Raw genomic sequence first — 18,838 nt, forward strand, 5'->3', positions numbered from 1 at the left:
AATAATTGTTACTCGTTATTTTTCGTTTGTTTGCAAATAAATTTAAAATTAAATTAATAACATGATTTTTTGACAAAATTAACGACGAAATAGTTCCGCTAATTTTGAAATTAAATTATTAACGTAATTTTGAAATAGGAAAATTAGAAACAAAATTAGGTAGTAATTTTAATTAGGAATAAAATCGATAGTAAATTTGACAATAAAATTGAACTATTATTTTCATATAAAAACTTCATTGGTCTGTGACTTTTCACATTTTCTAAATTTATAATCCGACAAAAATTATTTTAATAATGTTTAAATAAATATTTATAAATTATAATTATTTTTTATTTTTATATTTTTAATTAAAATATTTTTTGTCTTTGAGACGTTTTAGCAGTCTTAGTGAAAACTTCATTATCCTCATTGTGGTTTCCAACGTGTGTAAAGTCCGACAAGTTCAACGACTCCGCCATTCTAAAGACGGCGAGACAAAACTTGTATTTTAAAAATTACGAAAACATTATATCTTTTATTTTACATTTTTTATACTTTATATTCTTGCAGTAATTCGTTATATTTTTTAAAAAAATATTAAATTCAAATCTATAATAAATAGCAACCACATCTTGAATTTGGTAATAAAATTGTATTGGAAATATACAAAGCTATTTCGTTTTATATATGCATTTATGGCAAAACTATACTTTTATTTTCAAATCTGATTTCACCATGGTATATTGGCTAGGGTAGCCATTTTTGGGTTCAATTGTATTCACGTTCAATTATTTCAGTTATCAAAATTATAATCATTGAGTTTTTATATCAACTTTGTTCAGTTCAATTTTATTTCCCTCTGGATTTTTTTTAGTAGTAAAAATATTTAAAAAATCATAACCGTTCAATTTTTATATCGAATTTATTTCGATTATAATTGTCTTATTCGATTCGATTTCACCCCTAATATTGGCAATCAAATATGATGATTTTGCTAATTTGTTTTCGTCGTCTTTGATTTTTTTTAAATGTTCAAATCAAAGTAGGAAACAAACATCGTCTACATCATAGAGGGAGAAAGATTCGGAAGATTAACTAATTAAGAGGCATCATGATCTAAAAATATGATCAAAATATGATGTTTTAGTGACACATCCATAGTATTTTCAAAACACTAAAATATTATATTTGCTTTCTCTAAAAAAAAACCCAGAATATTTCATTGGAAAAAAACAAATAAAAACTATAAATCCACTTTTTTAGATTTTCAAATTTATTAAAAATTTTAAAAACTATAAACCAAGAAACTAAAGACCAAAAATCAAAAAGAATAATTCCACTTAACGAGAAGTTTCTCTTTTATTTTTTTTTCTTTTCTTTTTCTGCAGCGAGAATTTAAAAAAAATCATTGGATCTCGCAATATTATTGGCACATATTATGACGAGTGGATCTACGCTACTAACATTACGTTGTTCCTAATAAAAGAAAAAAAGAAAAAAATATTTCTTAGTTTTTTTAGATCGTTATTTAATCGATAAAAAGAGAGAGAAAACCAACTTATTTGCAAATACCTATATATTTATATTAGTACATGAATATCCAATTATATATATTTACCAATAAATGGTCGTCATTTTGGATGGTTTGCTTTAAAATATGAGCAAAAATTCTTATAATATTTTCCTGCACGCTTTGGTTCTTGGATTCTTTCATCACGTGCTTCATATATATTTTTGAAAATTTAACCTCAACACTCGTTTTTTTCTCATTTATCGTCGGACCTTATAATAAGAGAAAATTATCGTATTATTAAAATTTGGTTTGTTTTTAATATTTTAATATTTACATTAATGAATAATATATTATATATGATTATGTTTTCTGTCTATTAAATCTATATTCTTATTGATGTAACTTTATGGGTAATAATGTGGGTATTATTTATATGATGAGAATGATTTAATGCCGGTTTTGGTTTTTTGTATGCCATTTCCCGGTTTTCGTCCCATTCCCATTTAACTAAGCATCGCGTGGAGCTTCGACGGCGACAGTGACGCGTCGAGAATCCGATCGGCCTACCATCGATCGCTTGGGGCAAGACGAACACTCCGTAAAGCGTGCGAACGCCGTCCGAGATTCGTCGATTGAACCCAGAATCCCAGATTTGTGAATGGTAATCCTGAACACCATGCTTTTCTTCGGTTTCTGGATGAATTTAGGGTTTTTTTCCACGAGTTTCACTCCTGGTTTTGCCCGTTCAATTTGGATTTCTGCTTGGGGTTTTCATTTCCATACGATTCGAGTGTAGAATTAAGGGTTATCTGTCCTCCGACACAATCGTATTAGTCCTTCGCGTATCTCGCAAAATCCAATCACTTTTACTGATATACGCACAAACAATGTTCGTCCAATGATGTATGCAATTGTGGCATCCAGAAGAACAGTTTGCTCTTCTAGAATCCATTGTTAGTTAAGCAAGCTTCGTGGGTTATCTAGGATTATATTTGTTCGTCGTATCTTTTGTGGCTTATGGAGTTTTCAGAGCTCATGGCGTGCTGAAGTCGTGTTTTTGCATCGGTTTTGTTCTTATATTTGGAATCTGTGCATTTAAATTAGGTTTCCAAATTATGTCTTTTTAGATCACGAGAACAGGGGTAATTAACCTCAATGATCGTTTTGTCATTGTTGTAATTAACCAACACTGTTGGCTCTCCTGTTTCTGTTTCAAAATTTATCAGATGCGTCTATTAGTTATCATCGAGAGTAGATGAAAACCGTCCTGAATCTTTTCTTTGAATATTAGGAAATCAAGGTTCATAAAATATTGTAATGTCTGCTGTTGAGTTGAGTTGAACATTTGTAGAAGCGATCCCTGATTTGAAAGTTTAAACTGATTGCAAATAGGTCTCGTTTTGTTGTTTTCTCCTGAACTCATGTGCATCAGTTTCCCTTTCTATTGAATATGGGATGATCAAGTGTTTGAACCTCTAATGGCAATGCATTGTAGCATGCTCTCTGACAGTGCCCTGCCTTTTTATAGTATCAGTCTTCCCTTTTATCTTTCTTTTTTGGAAGCCATTGTTTCTTTAAAGCAGTTGTACTAATTTGATGGACCATTTTAGCTACTGTATCTCTTGAAAATTTCGAAAACAATGATTGGAACTTGTTGTTACGTTGAAACACAATGAGGTGAGTTTATGCCGTTAAATGTATAGTGGTACTGCCAGTTCCTCTCACCATTCTTTGGGGTAGCATTGTTGTAAAAGCTAGCTGTTAAATTCTGAAAGAATTTGTGCAAGCATTCAGATGCATATTAGTATGCGTAATGATCTTGAATTAAGTATAAATTTCTACATCAGGCCACACCATTTTTCGCTGGGCTTGCAGTTGCTGCTACTGCCCTTGCTGGTAGATATGGGATACAAGCTTGGCAAGCATTCAAAGCACGACCAGCGGTGCCCAAAATGAGGAAATTCTATGACGGTGGATTCCAGCCTACAATGACAAGAAGGGAAGCCGCTCTTATTCTTGGCATCAGGTAAAGGTTATGTGCTTTTTTAATGTTTGGTGTTTGGTTTACTTCTTGTTCATTGACATCATAATGCAAATCTTTTGTTGCATAATAGTAGATCATGAATTGGATATACTTTTTTTGGGATAAAACTGTAGATGAGTTTTGGTGAAAAGCTAGCTTTAAATTATTGCTTAAGCTCAAGGTTGTGTTAGAGTATTGAGAAGGAACTGAAAAAACATGCAACCTTGATTGATCATTCGTCTAGTGGAAAGGAAAACATTCAGAATGAGCGCAATTTCATGTTTCTCTCCTTGTTTTTCAATAAATCAATCAGGTATCCAACTTCTCCAGTCCCATTTAATAAATTGCAATTGGAAACCATAGGATTTGAAGTGATTAAATCTGTCGAAAAGGTTAGCATTCACAGTCCTAACTAAATTCCGACTTCCAAGAAATGCAGGATTTGTGTGATGTTTTCCTAACATTGGCCTTGAAAGTATGACACATAACTAGATTCCTAGTGCCATAAATAAAGCTCCCTAAACTTTCTTAGCATAGTTTGGATTAGATCGCTCGATTCTTGGTCGATGAAAGTACCGATAACTGTGTCCAATAAACTGATTGTCATCCTCATGATATCATTTGTTTGTTTGCATCTCTTTTCTCCGATTTATTCCATCTTTCTCAAAGCAGTTTTTGGGTTACATTTGTTCGTAGTCCAGCTTTGCCTTTTTCCGTGTCTGAAGATACACTCGAATATGACATCAAGATCGCTGAGAGTACAGAATCCGTCCATAGCATGGAGGGAACTATGCTTTATTACATTTTTCGATCTGTAACATCATCGGTATCAATATTGAACCTGTGGGATTGTGACAGGGAGAGCGCAACAGCGGATAAAGTGAAAGAAGCACACAGAAAAGTAATGGTTGCAAACCACCCCGATGCGGGCGGCAGCCATTTCCTCGCCTCTAAAATCAACGAGGCTAAGGACGTGATGCTCGGGAAATCCAAAGGAAGTGGATCTGCTTTCTGATGCATAATATCTCGAATCTAAGAAAGAAATGCGCACCTCTTCCCTGTTGCTTGCTGGGTGTTATTTAATATTTATTCTGCAGAAGAGCCTGAAACCATTTCAGTTTTCTTTTCAAGCTTGTCGTTTTGTTGAAGCAACGAAAAAAAGAAGGAAGTAAACACAGATGGATACTGACTTAGTTTTAGACACTCGCTTTCAGTATTGAACCAGTTAAGTCCTAAACTATAGTTATGGTCGAAAACGACAGATATATTCCATGTATCTATCCACTGACTGAAATAAAATGTTATCACGAAAGTTAGTGTCGTTTATTTTTTTTTATTTTTTTTTTTGGGGGGGGGGGGGGTTAAAATTTTAATCATTCCATTTTATATATTGGATTAAGTTATTTTCTATTTTCATTAATTAAAAATATTTATTCTGCTGTATTAATTGCTTCAATTACATTTGTCCAGCAAAGAAGAACAACATTTTGGCTTGGCGTAAAAGAGAGTTCGATGGGCAACACCACCGCCTTTCCTTTGAGTGCTTCGTTTTGGAACGTTGATTGAGAATCAGAAGCTCCAGTGTTCTCTCAAGTTGATCACCATCCCACCAAGTGTTTTTAACATTTTGGGAGGCTATACAACTTTTATGTAAACGGAAACTCAGATGTCTGCAGGCGTTAAGAATGTATATATATATTCGACCCCTATCATCATCTACCCGTATGAGTAGACACACTGGGCATGAATGATTCAAGCCTAAAGAATACACATTGCAAATTCTTTGATGAGATCCTTTGAAATCATGCAGAAAGAAAGGATTTGAGAAAATTTGTTGATTGGAACAATTTGGGGCAAGAAAAGTGCATATACCCAAATGAAACTGTCAAGCCCTCACATCGGCGCTCTCAATCCAGTGTCTGACGCATTCACTCGGTTATTGATGATGATTCTTATTACGGTAGAGCCGCGGAATCAGAAATAAAGAGAAACGAATTCTTGATGCAGGAGTCTTTGGAGGAGATTAAAGGAACCTCGAACTGGAGATATATGATCAGTATCCCCAGTAATCGTTGCGGATTTCATCGTCAAACTTCTTCTTGAGTTCCGGATGCTTCGCAAAGTATTCGTCCGCAGTCATGGTGCTGAGCTTTTGCTGTTAACATCATGAAGATTGTTAGGATCATATATTAATGAATCAGATATCATATCGAGATTTCTTCTTATCAACCTTCAACTCTTGGACGTCGGCTATTTCTTTCTCCAGCCTTTCAGACTCCTTGAGGGATTTCTGCTCTGCTTCTTTCAGTTCCACCAACTACACGTACCATAAAACATGAAATGAAAATCACAACATGTTGATGGAAGAGCTTGTTGACAATAAATTGAAAAAACAAGGTTGCATATCATAAGAAACCGGTTTCTGTAGCGTCATTGCTCACCAAAGCATCAAACTTTGGCTTGTATTCTGGAGTTACAGTGTCCACGTACTTGGGGATCTCGATGCCTGAAGCCGTGGGGAAATAAAGGTAACAGATGACACTTAGTTAGTGAGACATTTCCTCTGTATATACCGCCCAAAGAGAAAGAATTATGATCCAATTCAGAGTTGTTGATGTTTATACTGATCGATCATGTAAGAAAAATTCACAGAGAAAAACAAATCAAAGATTTTCACTCGATTATCGAGCATAAACTCGTGGAAAGGAATAGAAAACCGTGTAAATAGCCATGACAACTACGACAGAGATGATAATTACAATAGCGGTAACATCAGAGGCCACAAAATATAACAAGGTTATCGACGGATAATGCATCTAATCTACATCAACGCTGAAGAACGGCAGAAACTTACTTTCATAAGCTTCCTTGTACATGGCTACTATGCGAGATCCAATTCCTTTTCTATAGAAATCCCAGTCAATAGGTTCAGGTTCCTGCACACACCAAAGTTCAGTTACCTCATAAATCACCGTTCACAAAACGAGAACTAGATGAATCATGAAACATAAAACGTAAAAGATTCACATCAAGAATCTAAATGTGGAGGAAAAACATAGCATACAAAAACTCACTGTTCTCAGATCAGAATCCGTCTCCCCAAAATAGACCCTCATCAAATTTCCTCTTTCTAGATCAACTAGTCCAACAGTCTCATATGGTTTTAACACTTTTATCATTTGGGAAATGATGCATCTCTCCACATAAGCAATTGATAAGGATAAAACCCAATAAACGATTCCTGAAAACTTTTCAAATCCAACAAGAGCGAACGCACACAATAACCGGTACCGATCCATCACTGAGTGAATCCAAATCTGAAGACGTGAGATTCCCCGATCCACCAAAACTCAGAAACCCTAATATCAAATTTTCGAAGATCTAGCCAAATTTCACGAAATCGGGCACGATGGGATTCCAAATATAATATAAAGAACGGAATGGAGAGATGGGGGGAGAGAGACCTGACTGAACTTGGTCTGGAGCTGGGAGTTAACCTCGTCGAAAGCACGACGGAGGTTGGAGAACTCTTTGCGAGCCTCATCGGAGACTAGAAGCTTCGCCATTCCATCCCAATCGATGGTCCTCGAGGCCTTGAAGGCGACATCCACAATTTTCTTCCCGGCTCCGCTCATTTTCTCGCGTCTTCTCAGATTTTTCTCGTCAGCCAGACACACTGATATGATGGAGGCGGAGGGAGGCGGAGGCGCTTGTACATATAAACATAAAATCGAAGAAATACAAGGAAAGCCCCTGTACTTATATAGTATTACGTATTAATCCCTATACTTTTCTTCATTCCACTCAAACCCCCCAACTTCCTTTCATTATTGCAATTCTTCTAATTCTCTGAATTATTCGAAACTATTCTTCGGTCAATGAGTTCGTTCCGATTTTTGGTTTTCGTGTTTCATTGATTTTGTTGGGAGCTTTATCCGATGATCTTCTTGTTGGTTTTCCAATAATCCTTTTCTATAGCTTATGTTCAATTCGATATTGTAAAAATTCATAATTTCTTAATTTAATATTTTCTGATTTACATATTATTATATAATATTCATACGTTAATCTGGAAGAAGAATTTGGGTTCATAGTTTCATACCATATGAACACGTGCATGTCACGTGTAATCCATTGTCTCATCTTCGTTAAAGGCAGAGAATCGCTCTCTCGTGTCCGTCATCCGTTGCCGTTCGGTTTCTACTTTCTAGTTTTCTCGGTTATATTATCATCTCTCTCTCTCTCTCTCTCTTTTTCATCCGGAGACGTTGGAATGGCACTCTCCGGCGAATCTCCGGCGGAAGTGAATCTGATTCCGATTGAAGCTACTCCTGAAAGCTTCCATGATTATGGACAGGTGATCGAAGCTTCTTCTGATGGCGATGAATTCGGTCCCACCGACGCTCAATTAGATCTCAGCAGAGGAACCCCTCGGTACTGTCGGAATTTTCTACGTTTGATTGCTTGACGGAATCCTTTTCTTCATTTTTAAGCGTATTTTCTATTGGGGATAAAAATTGGGGCAAAAATCTCTGTCGGATTGTTCATACCCTCTGTTTTAAGCTCCGATTCATCTGAAATAGTTTGCTGTATGGCGATTTCACTGAATTTTCAGTCTGATTACTCTGTAGTTTCTCAGTTTTCATCATTTCGGAGTGTATTATCCTTTGTCTCTTCTGTTGAATTCTTTGTTAATTTCTGTGATATTGTTGGAATTCTTCGTCATTTTGGTTTCAGCATTTGCCAATCATCTGTGTGATTCTATCTATTGTTTCTATTTTGGTCAATCAGATGAGTTATCGAAATTATGTATCACTGATTTAATTTCAGTCTGAACAATTCGTGCAACTCTGGTATCATCATCGATCGCATGCTGTGCCTTTCAGATTGTGTTCTTGCTAATGATCCTGTGGATACACTCTTCCGCAATTTGACAGGTTCTACATCATGCACCTCAAAGACCGACCATTTCGGTTCTCCAAAATCACTCATCACGCGAGCGTGACTCAGTGTCTTGGATCAGCGGGCGGTCACGCCTGGTATCTTGGAATTTCCAAGCCGTCCATTGTCGAGGATGACCAGACGGGGACAAACCCCGATGCAGTACGGTCACCCTGCGGTCACTTCTACGTCCCTCCTGCAGTTGAAGACGTCCGTGTTTTCAGAGTCTCGGGCCAGAAGTTCCTCAAACTCAATCGTGGGACGTGGCATGCCGGACCGCTGTTTAAAGATGATTCGATGGCCTTCTACAACTTAGAGCTCACCAACACTAATGTAAGTAAAAGCTCAAAAGCTTCTTCTACCTCGAAATATAATGCCCTCGTCTTCCACTTGCTCTTATTCGCCTTCTTGTTTCGGCCATTGCCCATTTGTGAGATGCCATGAACATGATCAAATCACTAATCAAGCTTCTAAACAGAGTCTAATACTGTTTTTTTGTTGAGTTTTTGAGGGAAGCACCAAATCATTGGAAAGTTTTAGAAACAAAAACACATACTTTCCCCGCTGGAGAATCATAATGCAGAGATTTTGCGCAGGTTGTGGATCATACAACGCATGACTTCGTCAAGAACAATGGCGTCATCTTCCGGTTTGATGACTAAGATCAACACATAACAAGGTGAACCACTTCCTTCTCCCCCTTTTGTATTGGAACAAGACATTTTCTACAATGGATGTTATGTTATTACTGGTCTCGTAAATGGTTCGTTGTTCTGGTTCGGTACGGTCGAACCTCGTACCTAATTTTATTTGGTTTAGGATTTCCAACCCGATTTAATCTTGAACCGGACCGAATTGTAAAGAAAAATATTAGATTTAGGGCTAATTGGAGCTCATACTCAACGAATCATTAGTCCGTTTACATCCTTTTTTTTTTTTTGGTAAATACATCCTAATAAAATTATTTAAATTTAAATCTCAATTTGTCATAGTATAATAAAACCGGTAGGTTGGTTATTCTAAGACAAATAATAATATGTACCATTTTTTTTGTAACCTCTAGATAATTTTCCTTTTAATTTTCATATTCAAATATGATAAGATTGGAAGCAACACAAAAAAGAAAGAAAAAAAAAACATTCGCGCACATGCCAAGGTTGTTGGAACAACCTGACCATACCTAAAATTATCTTTATGATAGTAAATGTACATATATGGTTAACTTCTTAGTTCTTATCCCGTCCTATCTTTTTTGGACAAAAAATGATGATACATATCCTTCTACATAAATACTTGTATTTTTAACATCATATCATTTTACTTTTATGTTTTACTCGATTTCATTTTTTTTTATTTTTCATAATCTTATCCATAAAAAAAACGTAGTCTAATATTCATTGGTAATTCAGATTTACTTTAATACAAAATTTTATTAGAAAACTCATAAACAGTACATCATAGAACACTAAACCAACATTCACATCATCGGATTATTCACCGAGAGAGTTTTCTTAAAGAGAAAAAAACATCTTATTATATTATATATATATATAAAGAGAAAGATGTGTATATATAAAGAGAAATGTGGTGTCAATTCCGTCAAATTAAAAAGCAAACAAATCTGTAAAAATCTAAAAAAATTATGAATTCTAGATTTTAACTACTAATTATATCAATCTAAAATTAATTGAACACGAAATCCACCGCCCATTTTCCAAAAATAAAACCTTCTTCTTCTTTCTCTCTCTCTCTCCCCCCTTTCGTTTAAAATAAATTTCACCAACCACGAAAGAAAAGAACAGTAATATGTAACGTCTTTCTTCTTCTTCTTCTTCTTCTTCTTCTTCTTCTTCTTCTTTCTTTTCTTGTTCTCATCTCATCGGGATTGACAATGATTCCCTTCTTCTCAGCTTTTCTTCTTCTGTTTCTCGATTCTCGGATTATGTCCTCCCATTTCTTCTACTCGATCTTTTAGCCGGTAGAGGAAGAGAACAAAATTGGTTTTTGAGATTTTGAAATTGCAGAAAAGATATCGGATAAAAAAATATTGCAGGGAAAAAAAAGAAGATCACAGATGGAGAGCCCTCTAGGGTTCATGGCGGTCTTCGCTGTCTCCGGAAGCGTGGTGTTCCTCGCGACTCAGTTTCACAAACGTCTCCTCTCTGATTTCATGGATAAGATCGAATTCGAACTCCGTACGGCGAGAATTCTTCCTTAATTTTGATTTGTCGTTTTTTTTTTGTAAAGATCGAATTCGAATTCCGAACGGAAATATAATCTTCCGGGAAATTTGAATTTGTCGTTCGTTTTTTTTTTGTTTGATTGATTGTTCTTGATCTAATCTGACAAACAAATGAAGAATATATTGGTCTGGATTTCAGGATCGCAGAAATGCATGACGATGAAGAAGAAGGTGAGATTCGCGGCGGACGTGGTGGAGCCGTCGGGGAACAACGATGAGTATCGCCGGAGACATTCGAGAGGCAGCAACAGCATCAATCATGGTCACGAATCACATGATCATTAATATGCCTCTCAACAGGCATGTTTTTGTACAAAGGAATCATATGATATAAACACCAACCATCTCTGATCTCACCAAACTTTGAATTTCTTTTTTCTTTCTTTTTTTTTTTTCCTGATCTTCGGTGATTCAAGAATCTAGGCAAGTAGTCGGATGGTCAAACTTTTCTTCCTTTTTTTCCCCTTAATGTTACCTGTAAATTGGTATCTATGTAAATACAATACATAAATGTTTTGATATTGTTTGCTTTTATATATATATATATATTAAATTTTGGGTATCTAAAAAAATATTCAATTATCAAGATGTCTAAAAGCAGAAATTTTGTAAATAAAAAGTAAATATAATTTTAGAATTTTATTAAAGATTTTGATTTGGTTTGATTGAACCGAATTAAACATAACCGATCAAATTTGTACAACTTGACCGGTGCGGACAGATCTCTCGTTCAAACTCAAACCTCTGGCCATTAATCGGCCTTTTTTATTCTTTTCTCTGTTTTCTTAATTAGGCCTTGGATCCAATCTCTTGTTGGACCTTATTTATCTTTGGTCGGATAAATAATTATGCTTTGGATTTATATTTTGGTTGGATTTATCATTTTGGGTCTCATTTATTTTCTTCTACTATATTGTCGTACCTCTATTTTAAATACTATTTCTATTATATTCGGATTTGATTATTTCGGTTGTAGAAAAATTATAAGCATCCGGTTTTTATATAAATTTTGGTTCGATTCGGTTCGAAATCATTTTTTTCAACGAAATTATCAGTTTTTCAATTAGTTTCTTAGTCGGTTTGGTTCGATTTCGGTTTTTTAGATTTAAAAAAATCATAATCATTATAGAATTCGATTCGGGTGCGATTATATTTTATTCGGTTTGATTCGATTCTAATTATTCGATTAATAACCAAAATGGTTACTCTTAAATGAGACATCGTAATAATCAAAATTTTATTATTAAGTATACGATAATAAATTATGTGGACGTGGGACATCGAGATGTTTTGAGATGTATTATTATAAACATTAGTGGATCTGCAAATCTTTAAATGGGAAATAATGTCTCAACTACACTTTAAATACCGACTTATAATTAATTATAAAGATTGAAATTCATAAAATATATTGTCATAATTTATATACACCGACAATGCCAATGTACCCTATTTCTAGGTGATTGGTGAAAGACTTGCAACGTACGTACGGAGAAACTCTAAGCGAATGGAGGGTAATTTTTATTTTTATTTTGATAAAGAGGGTAAATTATTTTTTGGTATAAATGGAGGGTAAATTATGTTACAAAACCAGTTTAGATAAGAAAAAATCATCAATCTAATTAGATAATATATAATTATATTGCAATTGAAATTAATGTAAAATTGATTGGTGATCTTTTAAAATAGATAACTGAATGTAAATGGAACGTTTTTTTTAAATGATTACTCCTTTAATAAAATCGAATACTCCAGAAATGGTCGCCCTTTACTATTTATTCGGTTATACACAAATAATACAACATGATTGGTGGTTGCCACACTTACTATTTATATATTGTAGAATAAAGGGGAAGGGGTAAAAGTGGAAGCATAAAAAAGTTTTGTGTCCGGTACAAAAAAAACGTCAAATTTATTATTTTAATTAAAAATTCAATTTTATTGTATGGTAGAACGCCATTATCAAATATCCCTAAAAATATATATTACTTTTAAAATTTTTACTGAATGATTAGTTCGTATGTCTAATCAAGTTGAATAATATTTTTTAGTACAAGTTGAATAACTTTTAATAATAATTACTGAAAGAATAGTAAATTTTAACATGGCTACAAGTTGTTCAGTTATTAACCATAATAACTGTCTTAGTACGAGTATAATAATTTTACAAACTATAAAAAAAAATACATAATCACGCCATTTGGTTTAAGCGTTGGTCCCACTGGAAATTAATTAGCAATAACCCGAATATGATTGAACTGACAAAAAAATAAATAAATAGAAACGAAAATTCCACCCACCAAAAAACAAATCATTTTAAAGAAATAGAGAAGCAGAAGAAACTTCACATCAAAAACATTTCTTCAGTTTGCCGACACTCCGTTTCCTTCTTCGTCTCTCCCTGCCCCCTCTCTCTCTCTCTCTCCCCGACCGCCATGGATTCTCCTTTCTGTGGCGTCTTCAAGCTCCTATTGTTCTTCCTCTTCATCACCTCCATTGCCGTTGCGTTCTCAGAAAAACCCATTTCCGCTTCCTCTTCTTCATCTTCCGGGTCGGTTCAGATCAACTCCAATTCCGTACTCGTCGCCCTCCTCGATTCCCACTACACAGAATTCTCCGAGCTCATCGAGAAAGCTCTTCTTCTCCAGACACTCGAAGATGCTGTCGGGAAACACAACATCACCGTCTTCGCTCCTAGGAACGAAGCTTTGGAGCGAGAGCTCGACCCTGAATTCAGAGCTTTCTTGCTCGAACCCAGGAATCTCAGATCCTTACAAACCCTCTTGATGTTCCACATTGTCCCCAAACGAATCGAGTCTCATCAATGGCCCCGCGATGATTCCTCTTCCGCCAAACACCGCACTCTCTGCAACGATCACGTGAATCTGATCCAATTCGACGGCCCAAATCGGAGGAAAATGATTGATTCCGCCGAGATTATCCGACCCGACGACGTGATCCGACCCGACGGTATCATCCACGGGATCCAGAAGCTTCTAATCCCTCGCTCAGTCCAAGAGGACTTCAACCGCCGGCGAAGTCTCCGGTCCATCTCCGCCGTATTACCCACCGGAGCTCCGGAGGTTGACCCGAGAACCCACCGCCTAAAGAAACCGGCTCCTCCGGTCCCTGCTGGAGCTCCGCCGGTGCTTCCGATCTACGACGCCATGGCACCGGGACCTTCTCTAGCTCCGGCGCCGGCTCCGGGACCCGGAGGACCTCACCACCACTTCAATGGCGAAGCCCAGGTGAAGGATTTCATCCAGACGCTCCTGCATTACGGCGGGTACAATGAAATGGCCGATATCCTCGTGAATCTGACCTCGCTAGCGACGGAGATGGGTCGGTTGGTGTCGGAAGGTTATGTGCTGACGGTTCTTGCCCCGAATGATGAAGCCATGGCGAAGCTGACGACGGAGCAGCTGAGCGAACCGGGCTCGCCGGAGCAGATCGTGTATTACCACATCATAACGGAGTATCAGACGGAGGAGAGCATGTACAACGCCGTGAGGAGATTCGGGAAGGTGAAGTACGAAACGCTGAGATTTCCTCATCGGGTCATGGCCGAGGAAGCTGATGGGTCGGTGAAGTTCGGACATGGAGATGGGTCGGCATACTTGTTCGATCCAGACATTTACACCGACGGTCGGATTTCTGTTCAGGGGATCGACGGAGTTTTGTTCCCGGAGGAGGAGACGCCGGCGAAGAAACCCGCCGGTGCTGGGGTCGTGAAGAAAGCTGCTAAACCCAGGAGAGGTAATAATGTCATCTTTTACCCTCCTTTTTATGGTTAATTTTTTTAATTTCATACATACATACATACATACATACATACATACGCACATATATATATATACGTACATACATACATACGTACACGCACGGTGGGAGTGATTAGTCTTGTTGGTTTGGGGAGATACAAGGTAGCAATGTTTGGTTTGATTAGGTTTAGTTTGAGTTATAGTCCAATTGGATCCAGTTCAGATCAATTTTCGGTCAATATATTAATCAAACCGGTTTAGGACCGAATTAAATTCTGTTTGGTTGAGTTCGAATTTTATCCGGTTTGGTTTGATAACACAAATGATTACTTGAATTTGAGAAATTTTCGATTTGGGTTCAGAGCAGATTTCAGCGGATATTAGTCAAACCGGCTCAAAACCGAACTAAATTTTGACCGGTTGAGCTCGATTTGGTTATACAATTGTTCAATTCAAAATATTTAGGAGTAGTTTATAATGAGATTGGGATACATCAAAGTTTTCGTACAAAAACTATTTACTCATGGTTTTTTTTTTTGTAAATTCATTGAACCCTTTTATAGAAATACATTTTGTTATGATACGGTACATTTGAAATATTTACGAGTACTTTGTAATGAAACTGCGGCGTTATAGGCTTATAGCACTGTAATTTATATTTAGGAAATAGATTAAACTGTTAGGCAAAATATCTATTTATTATTATTCTTTTGCAATTTCATCAAAAGCGATTACATACTTACATCTTTCAACATGTGGTGTATGTATGAATAATTTATAATGAAATTGTTAAATTGCTACTGAGTTTTACATCCATGAAATCCCTTTAAGATACATTGCATTTAAAATATTTATTAAAGATTTGTAAAGCAATGATATAACACTTTCCTTTATATTTTGGACAGTTAAGCTGATGGAAGTAGCATGTCGAATGCTGGAATCCGTTGGCCAGGATTCACTATTCACCTCTTGTCAATAAAATAAAAAAAATTCAAACGGGCAAGAAAAATAAAAACAGAAAAAATTTACTGCGTGAAAATGAGGAATTCAATTTCTGTAAACGGGTGATAATAATAAAAAAAAGATTGAATATGTAAATGATTTTATTTTTTATGCGTTTTTTAAGCTTTGGCATGTTCTATTGTAATTTTTTTGGCACATATATGGATAATATAATAGATTTTGAAGATCTGTTCTTTGGGTGCAAAGTTGGAGGAAACAAATATATATATATATATATATATATATATATTGTTATTTCTATAATAAACATTGTAATATACATTATTATTTGTTCTATAAATATGTGTGTATATAATATATGTGTGTGTGTTTCAGTGTTTGTATGTATGTATATATGTGTATATGATTAAAATTTTAAAATTTTTAATTTGTTTTTACGCGTAGTGTGATACATATTTGGCGGCAGAATCAGTTTTGGAAATTAATTTATTTTTTTACACATTTTTTGCCCGCCAAATAAGTACCACACCACATTTTTCTAAAGCTCTTTTAAATTTTTCTAGTGTAAAAATACAATAAAAAATATCAGTGTGATAAAAAAAAAGTTGTCTTTCTTAAATTTAAAGTTCTTTAAATTTTTGTTGGTACGATTTTTTTTTGGATTTTCCCTATAAAATATTATTCCAATTTGTCTCATAAATGTTGATTTTGTTCGAACATTAATAGTCGGTGGGCCCAGGGACAATTAAATGTTTAAATAATAATATTAATATTCACGTGAGCTTTTTCTCAAATACATATTGCTTTCCCCACATAATAATTTATTTTCTTTTAAGCGAATATTTTGTAGTTCACACCATACAAAATGGCATACATAATTTCACATTGCATTTTTTTCTAAACATACATATTGTAGTTGTATGTCCACTTGCACACACACACATATATGTCATATGTGCATATATACAAACATTTGGTCTTTCCTTCACCCTAAAATAATAAAATTCGTATTCATGTTTCTAATTTCCATTATTATTTTTCTGGACACAGTGCTATATTTTTTGTCTGATCAATGACGTTTAACATTCGGTAAAAAAAAAAGTACAAGCACATGTAAAAGTTCCTCCAATAATTGAATGCGTTATGACAATAATCAATGCCAATTTATTTCAAGTTAACTGATTAACTTGTTAACTAATTCAATTTATGCAACCGATTTTATTGCCTAGTCACAACATATAACACTATTATCTGTAAATAAAATTAGAAGGTCCAAAATACTCGTTTTTTTTTTTTATAAGCAGGATGGTTTCGCAGGTCTTCAGCCCGACTATATCCACCCTAGACCCGGGACCAACCTTTGTATATAGACAATTTTGATCCAAAAATTATATCAATCCCCACTAGTGGAATCGAACTCAGAACCTTAAAAATGACTTTGTCACGTCTTAACCACTGAGCCACCAACTGTTGGATAATACTCGATTATTATGTATCCGTTGTCCGAAAATCATGTATCTAGATTCTAGCCAAATAACAACGAGACGAGATCAGGTTTTGAATCAGAAATATCCATGAAGACGGATTCAGATTTCATTATTACTGTGTCGGGATATTCATATATATTTAAAAAAAAAGATTAAAAATATTCGTGATATTTTGTAAATATTATATATACCATTATTTTTTTAAATATTTATCACATCTTCCTTCTTCTCATTTTTTTTAAATACTTATATTGTCCACCATGAAAAATAACCTTACTGCAATTATATTACATTATTTACATTTACATGTTAGAGTATTAGAGATATTCGATTACAAATTCGGATACCATAAGAAGCTCAGATAATGATCCGTCATACCATAATATATTCGACTGGCCATACGTTTTATTTACATTCACGTATAAAGTATAAACAACATGGATTAAAAATAGTATGTTTTGCTGATTTTCCAAAACAAAAGGATTAAAGAAAAGGCTCACATAAGGCAAGGACATAGCCGAATTCACAAGTGTAGAAATAAAATACAGAAGCATTAAGCATAAGCAAAAGACTCTTCTTTACACAGAAACAAGCACTGACCATTTTTCGTTTTTTACTTGTGTAGCAAGAAACTCGTTTAACCCTTCAGTTCTTCTTCATCCTCCGACCACAACTTCAGCCGGCATAATCTCGGATATTAGGACGTTCGAACTCGGTTTCTCGCCCTCGTTAGAGTTCCTAAGAGAAGAATCCTCTGCTTCCGGAACAATGGAAGAACCGTTCAGCTCTTCTTTAGTTGTCTCTGCTGTTTCTTCTTCAGGGATTTCAGATTCTAGTTTCTGATGTTCTTCTGCTTTCTTTGCTTCTTCTTCTTCTTCGTCCTTGGCTTGCTTGCTCAGAAGGGTTTTGTTCGGTTTTCGCTTCACTAGCTTCTCGGTTTTCGCTGAACTTTCTCGGGTTTGAAGCTTTGGCTGAGATCTCGTGACGGGTTTCTTCAAAACAGATGAATCGTTTGGTTTCGGTGTCACTTTTGTGGAACAAACGTTCTCACGGCTCGGGCGAGGACTAGAATCACCTCCTGTTGCATCCTTGTTACCCTTTTTGCGTCCAAGTTTAGGAGAAACTGGACGAGTAGTCGGTATCTGCAACAGTTCATAACCATGTCGAAGCTTATATTATCATCTGTTACTCAGCAGATTCTTGGTGAAACTTGAAAGATTCTTTCTTGTACAATCTTTGATTCGAGGTGAGGGATCGAGATGTTCAGGAAGAAATAACGAAGACGAACCTTCTTCAAATCAACCTTTGGTGGGGGTTCTTTGTAGAAACTCGGCATAGGAATAGCCTTGAACGTCAAGCTCGTCCTCAGCTTTTTTATCTCTGCTTCCTGATTCTCCTGCACGAGCCATTCGACAAAATTACAGAATTTTACCACCGCATAACCCATCAATCTAAGTTCTTTTTTCAAGATTTTGAAGAAGGAAAAACCTTTGATTTTGCTTGCAAGTTGCTCTTCTCGATTTCCTCTGCAATGATCTTCTCTTCTAGTTTCACGTAGAACTGACAGCAAAACCATGAAACGAATATAAATGACGGGGGTCCGGGAAAACGAACATGCTTTAGTAGAAAAAAAGAACTTTTTTTAGCAGAGACGAGTATGGGCAACCAACCTCCTTGCGTTTTTCAGCCCGTTCCTCCAACCTGAACAAAAATCCAGATGCGGATCCTGTGCTTCTCCGCCCACGAGGAGTAGAATTCCTGTTGATTGTTCAAGATCGTAACATATACATATATATATATATATATATATAGAAATACCACTTATGTCAAAACTAATGAACGAAGATAAAAGAGAGACCCATACAAAGTAGTAGCTGAACCCTACTAGTAACAGGTAGACAAATTGTGTTTCAATCTATTTTACAT

At 35.6% G+C, this 18,838-nt stretch overlaps 6 protein-coding genes across 9 annotated transcripts in view; 4 read left to right on the forward strand and 2 right to left on the reverse strand.

Annotated features, from left to right (window-relative positions):
- Window positions 1-1,974: 1,974 nt before the first annotated feature.
- Window positions 1,975-5,225, forward strand: LOC104803271 (mitochondrial import inner membrane translocase subunit TIM14-1). Of its 2 annotated transcripts, XR_770197.1 has the most exons (4): window positions 1,975-2,156; window positions 3,343-3,521; window positions 4,377-4,742; window positions 4,989-5,225. XR_770197.1 is itself a non-coding variant. In XM_010527215.1 (3 exons), the coding sequence occupies exons 1-3, from the start codon at window positions 2,154-2,156 to the stop codon at window positions 4,531-4,533; spliced, it is 339 nt and encodes a 112-aa protein (XP_010525517.1). In that variant the 5' UTR covers window positions 1,975-2,153; the 3' UTR covers window positions 4,534-4,854. The 2 variants fall into 2 exon arrangements, 1 of the variants encoding a protein (XP_010525517.1); XM_010527215.1 differs by lacking the exon at window positions 4,989-5,225 and having other exon boundaries at window positions 4,377-4,854.
- Window positions 5,226-5,297: 72 nt separating this feature from the next.
- Window positions 5,298-7,206, reverse strand: LOC104803185 (ATP synthase subunit d, mitochondrial-like). Its single transcript, XM_010527108.1, has 5 exons — window positions 6,983-7,206; window positions 6,373-6,454; window positions 5,960-6,024; window positions 5,749-5,835; window positions 5,298-5,673 (listed from the first exon to the last, which is right to left on the reverse strand). The coding sequence occupies exons 1-5, from the start codon at window positions 7,151-7,153 to the stop codon at window positions 5,572-5,574; spliced, it is 507 nt and encodes a 168-aa protein (XP_010525410.1). The 5' UTR covers window positions 7,154-7,206; the 3' UTR covers window positions 5,298-5,571.
- A 487-nt stretch (window positions 7,207-7,693) lies between these two features.
- LOC104803452 lies at window positions 7,694-10,928 on the forward strand. Of its 2 annotated transcripts, XM_019203002.1 has the most exons (4): window positions 7,694-7,952; window positions 8,456-8,792; window positions 9,056-9,138; window positions 10,841-10,928. In XM_019203002.1, the coding sequence occupies exons 1-3, from the start codon at window positions 7,792-7,794 to the stop codon at window positions 9,119-9,121; spliced, it is 564 nt and encodes a 187-aa protein (XP_019058547.1). In that variant the 5' UTR covers window positions 7,694-7,791; the 3' UTR covers window positions 9,122-9,138; window positions 10,841-10,928. The 2 variants fall into 2 exon arrangements, with proteins under 2 accessions (XP_019058547.1, XP_010525715.1); XM_010527413.1 differs by lacking the exon at window positions 10,841-10,928 and having other exon boundaries at window positions 9,056-9,306.
- Window positions 9,984-11,235, forward strand: LOC104803378. Its single transcript, XM_010527337.2, has 2 exons — window positions 9,984-10,654; window positions 10,841-11,235. The coding sequence occupies exons 1-2, from the start codon at window positions 10,534-10,536 to the stop codon at window positions 10,984-10,986; spliced, it is 267 nt and encodes an 88-aa protein (XP_010525639.1). The 5' UTR covers window positions 9,984-10,533; the 3' UTR covers window positions 10,987-11,235.
- Window positions 11,236-13,037: 1,802 nt separating this feature from the next.
- Window positions 13,038-15,653, forward strand: LOC104803548 (fasciclin-like arabinogalactan protein 15). Its single transcript, XM_010527526.2, has 2 exons — window positions 13,038-14,457; window positions 15,368-15,653. The coding sequence occupies exons 1-2, from the start codon at window positions 13,137-13,139 to the stop codon at window positions 15,439-15,441; spliced, it is 1,395 nt and encodes a 464-aa protein (XP_010525828.1). The 5' UTR covers window positions 13,038-13,136; the 3' UTR covers window positions 15,442-15,653.
- A 1,681-nt stretch (window positions 15,654-17,334) lies between these two features.
- The window catches only part of LOC104803621 (protein WVD2-like 4), a 3,521-nt gene continuing 2,017 nt past the window's right edge, over window positions 17,335-18,838 (reverse strand). Inside the window, exons 6-10 of one of the 2 annotated variants that reach the window (XM_010527644.1) lie at window positions 18,777-18,792; window positions 18,583-18,670; window positions 18,401-18,472; window positions 18,201-18,308; window positions 17,335-18,054 (exon numbers count right to left, since the gene is read on the reverse strand). In XM_010527644.1, the coding sequence (XP_010525946.1) occupies window positions 17,569-18,054; window positions 18,201-18,308; window positions 18,401-18,472; window positions 18,583-18,670; window positions 18,777-18,792 (770 nt within the window). In that variant the 3' untranslated portion in view covers window positions 17,335-17,568. Of the gene's footprint in view, window positions 18,055-18,200; window positions 18,309-18,400; window positions 18,473-18,582; window positions 18,671-18,775; window positions 18,793-18,838 lie in introns of both variants that reach the window. The other variant, XM_010527722.2, reaches the window with a different exon arrangement.

The sequence above is a fragment of the Tarenaya hassleriana genome, unplaced genomic scaffold (assembly GCF_000463585.1).
Source record: "Tarenaya hassleriana unplaced genomic scaffold, ASM46358v1 Cleome1, whole genome shotgun sequence".
In the NCBI taxonomy this organism is placed as follows: Eukaryota; Viridiplantae; Streptophyta; class Magnoliopsida; order Brassicales; family Cleomaceae; genus Tarenaya; species Tarenaya hassleriana.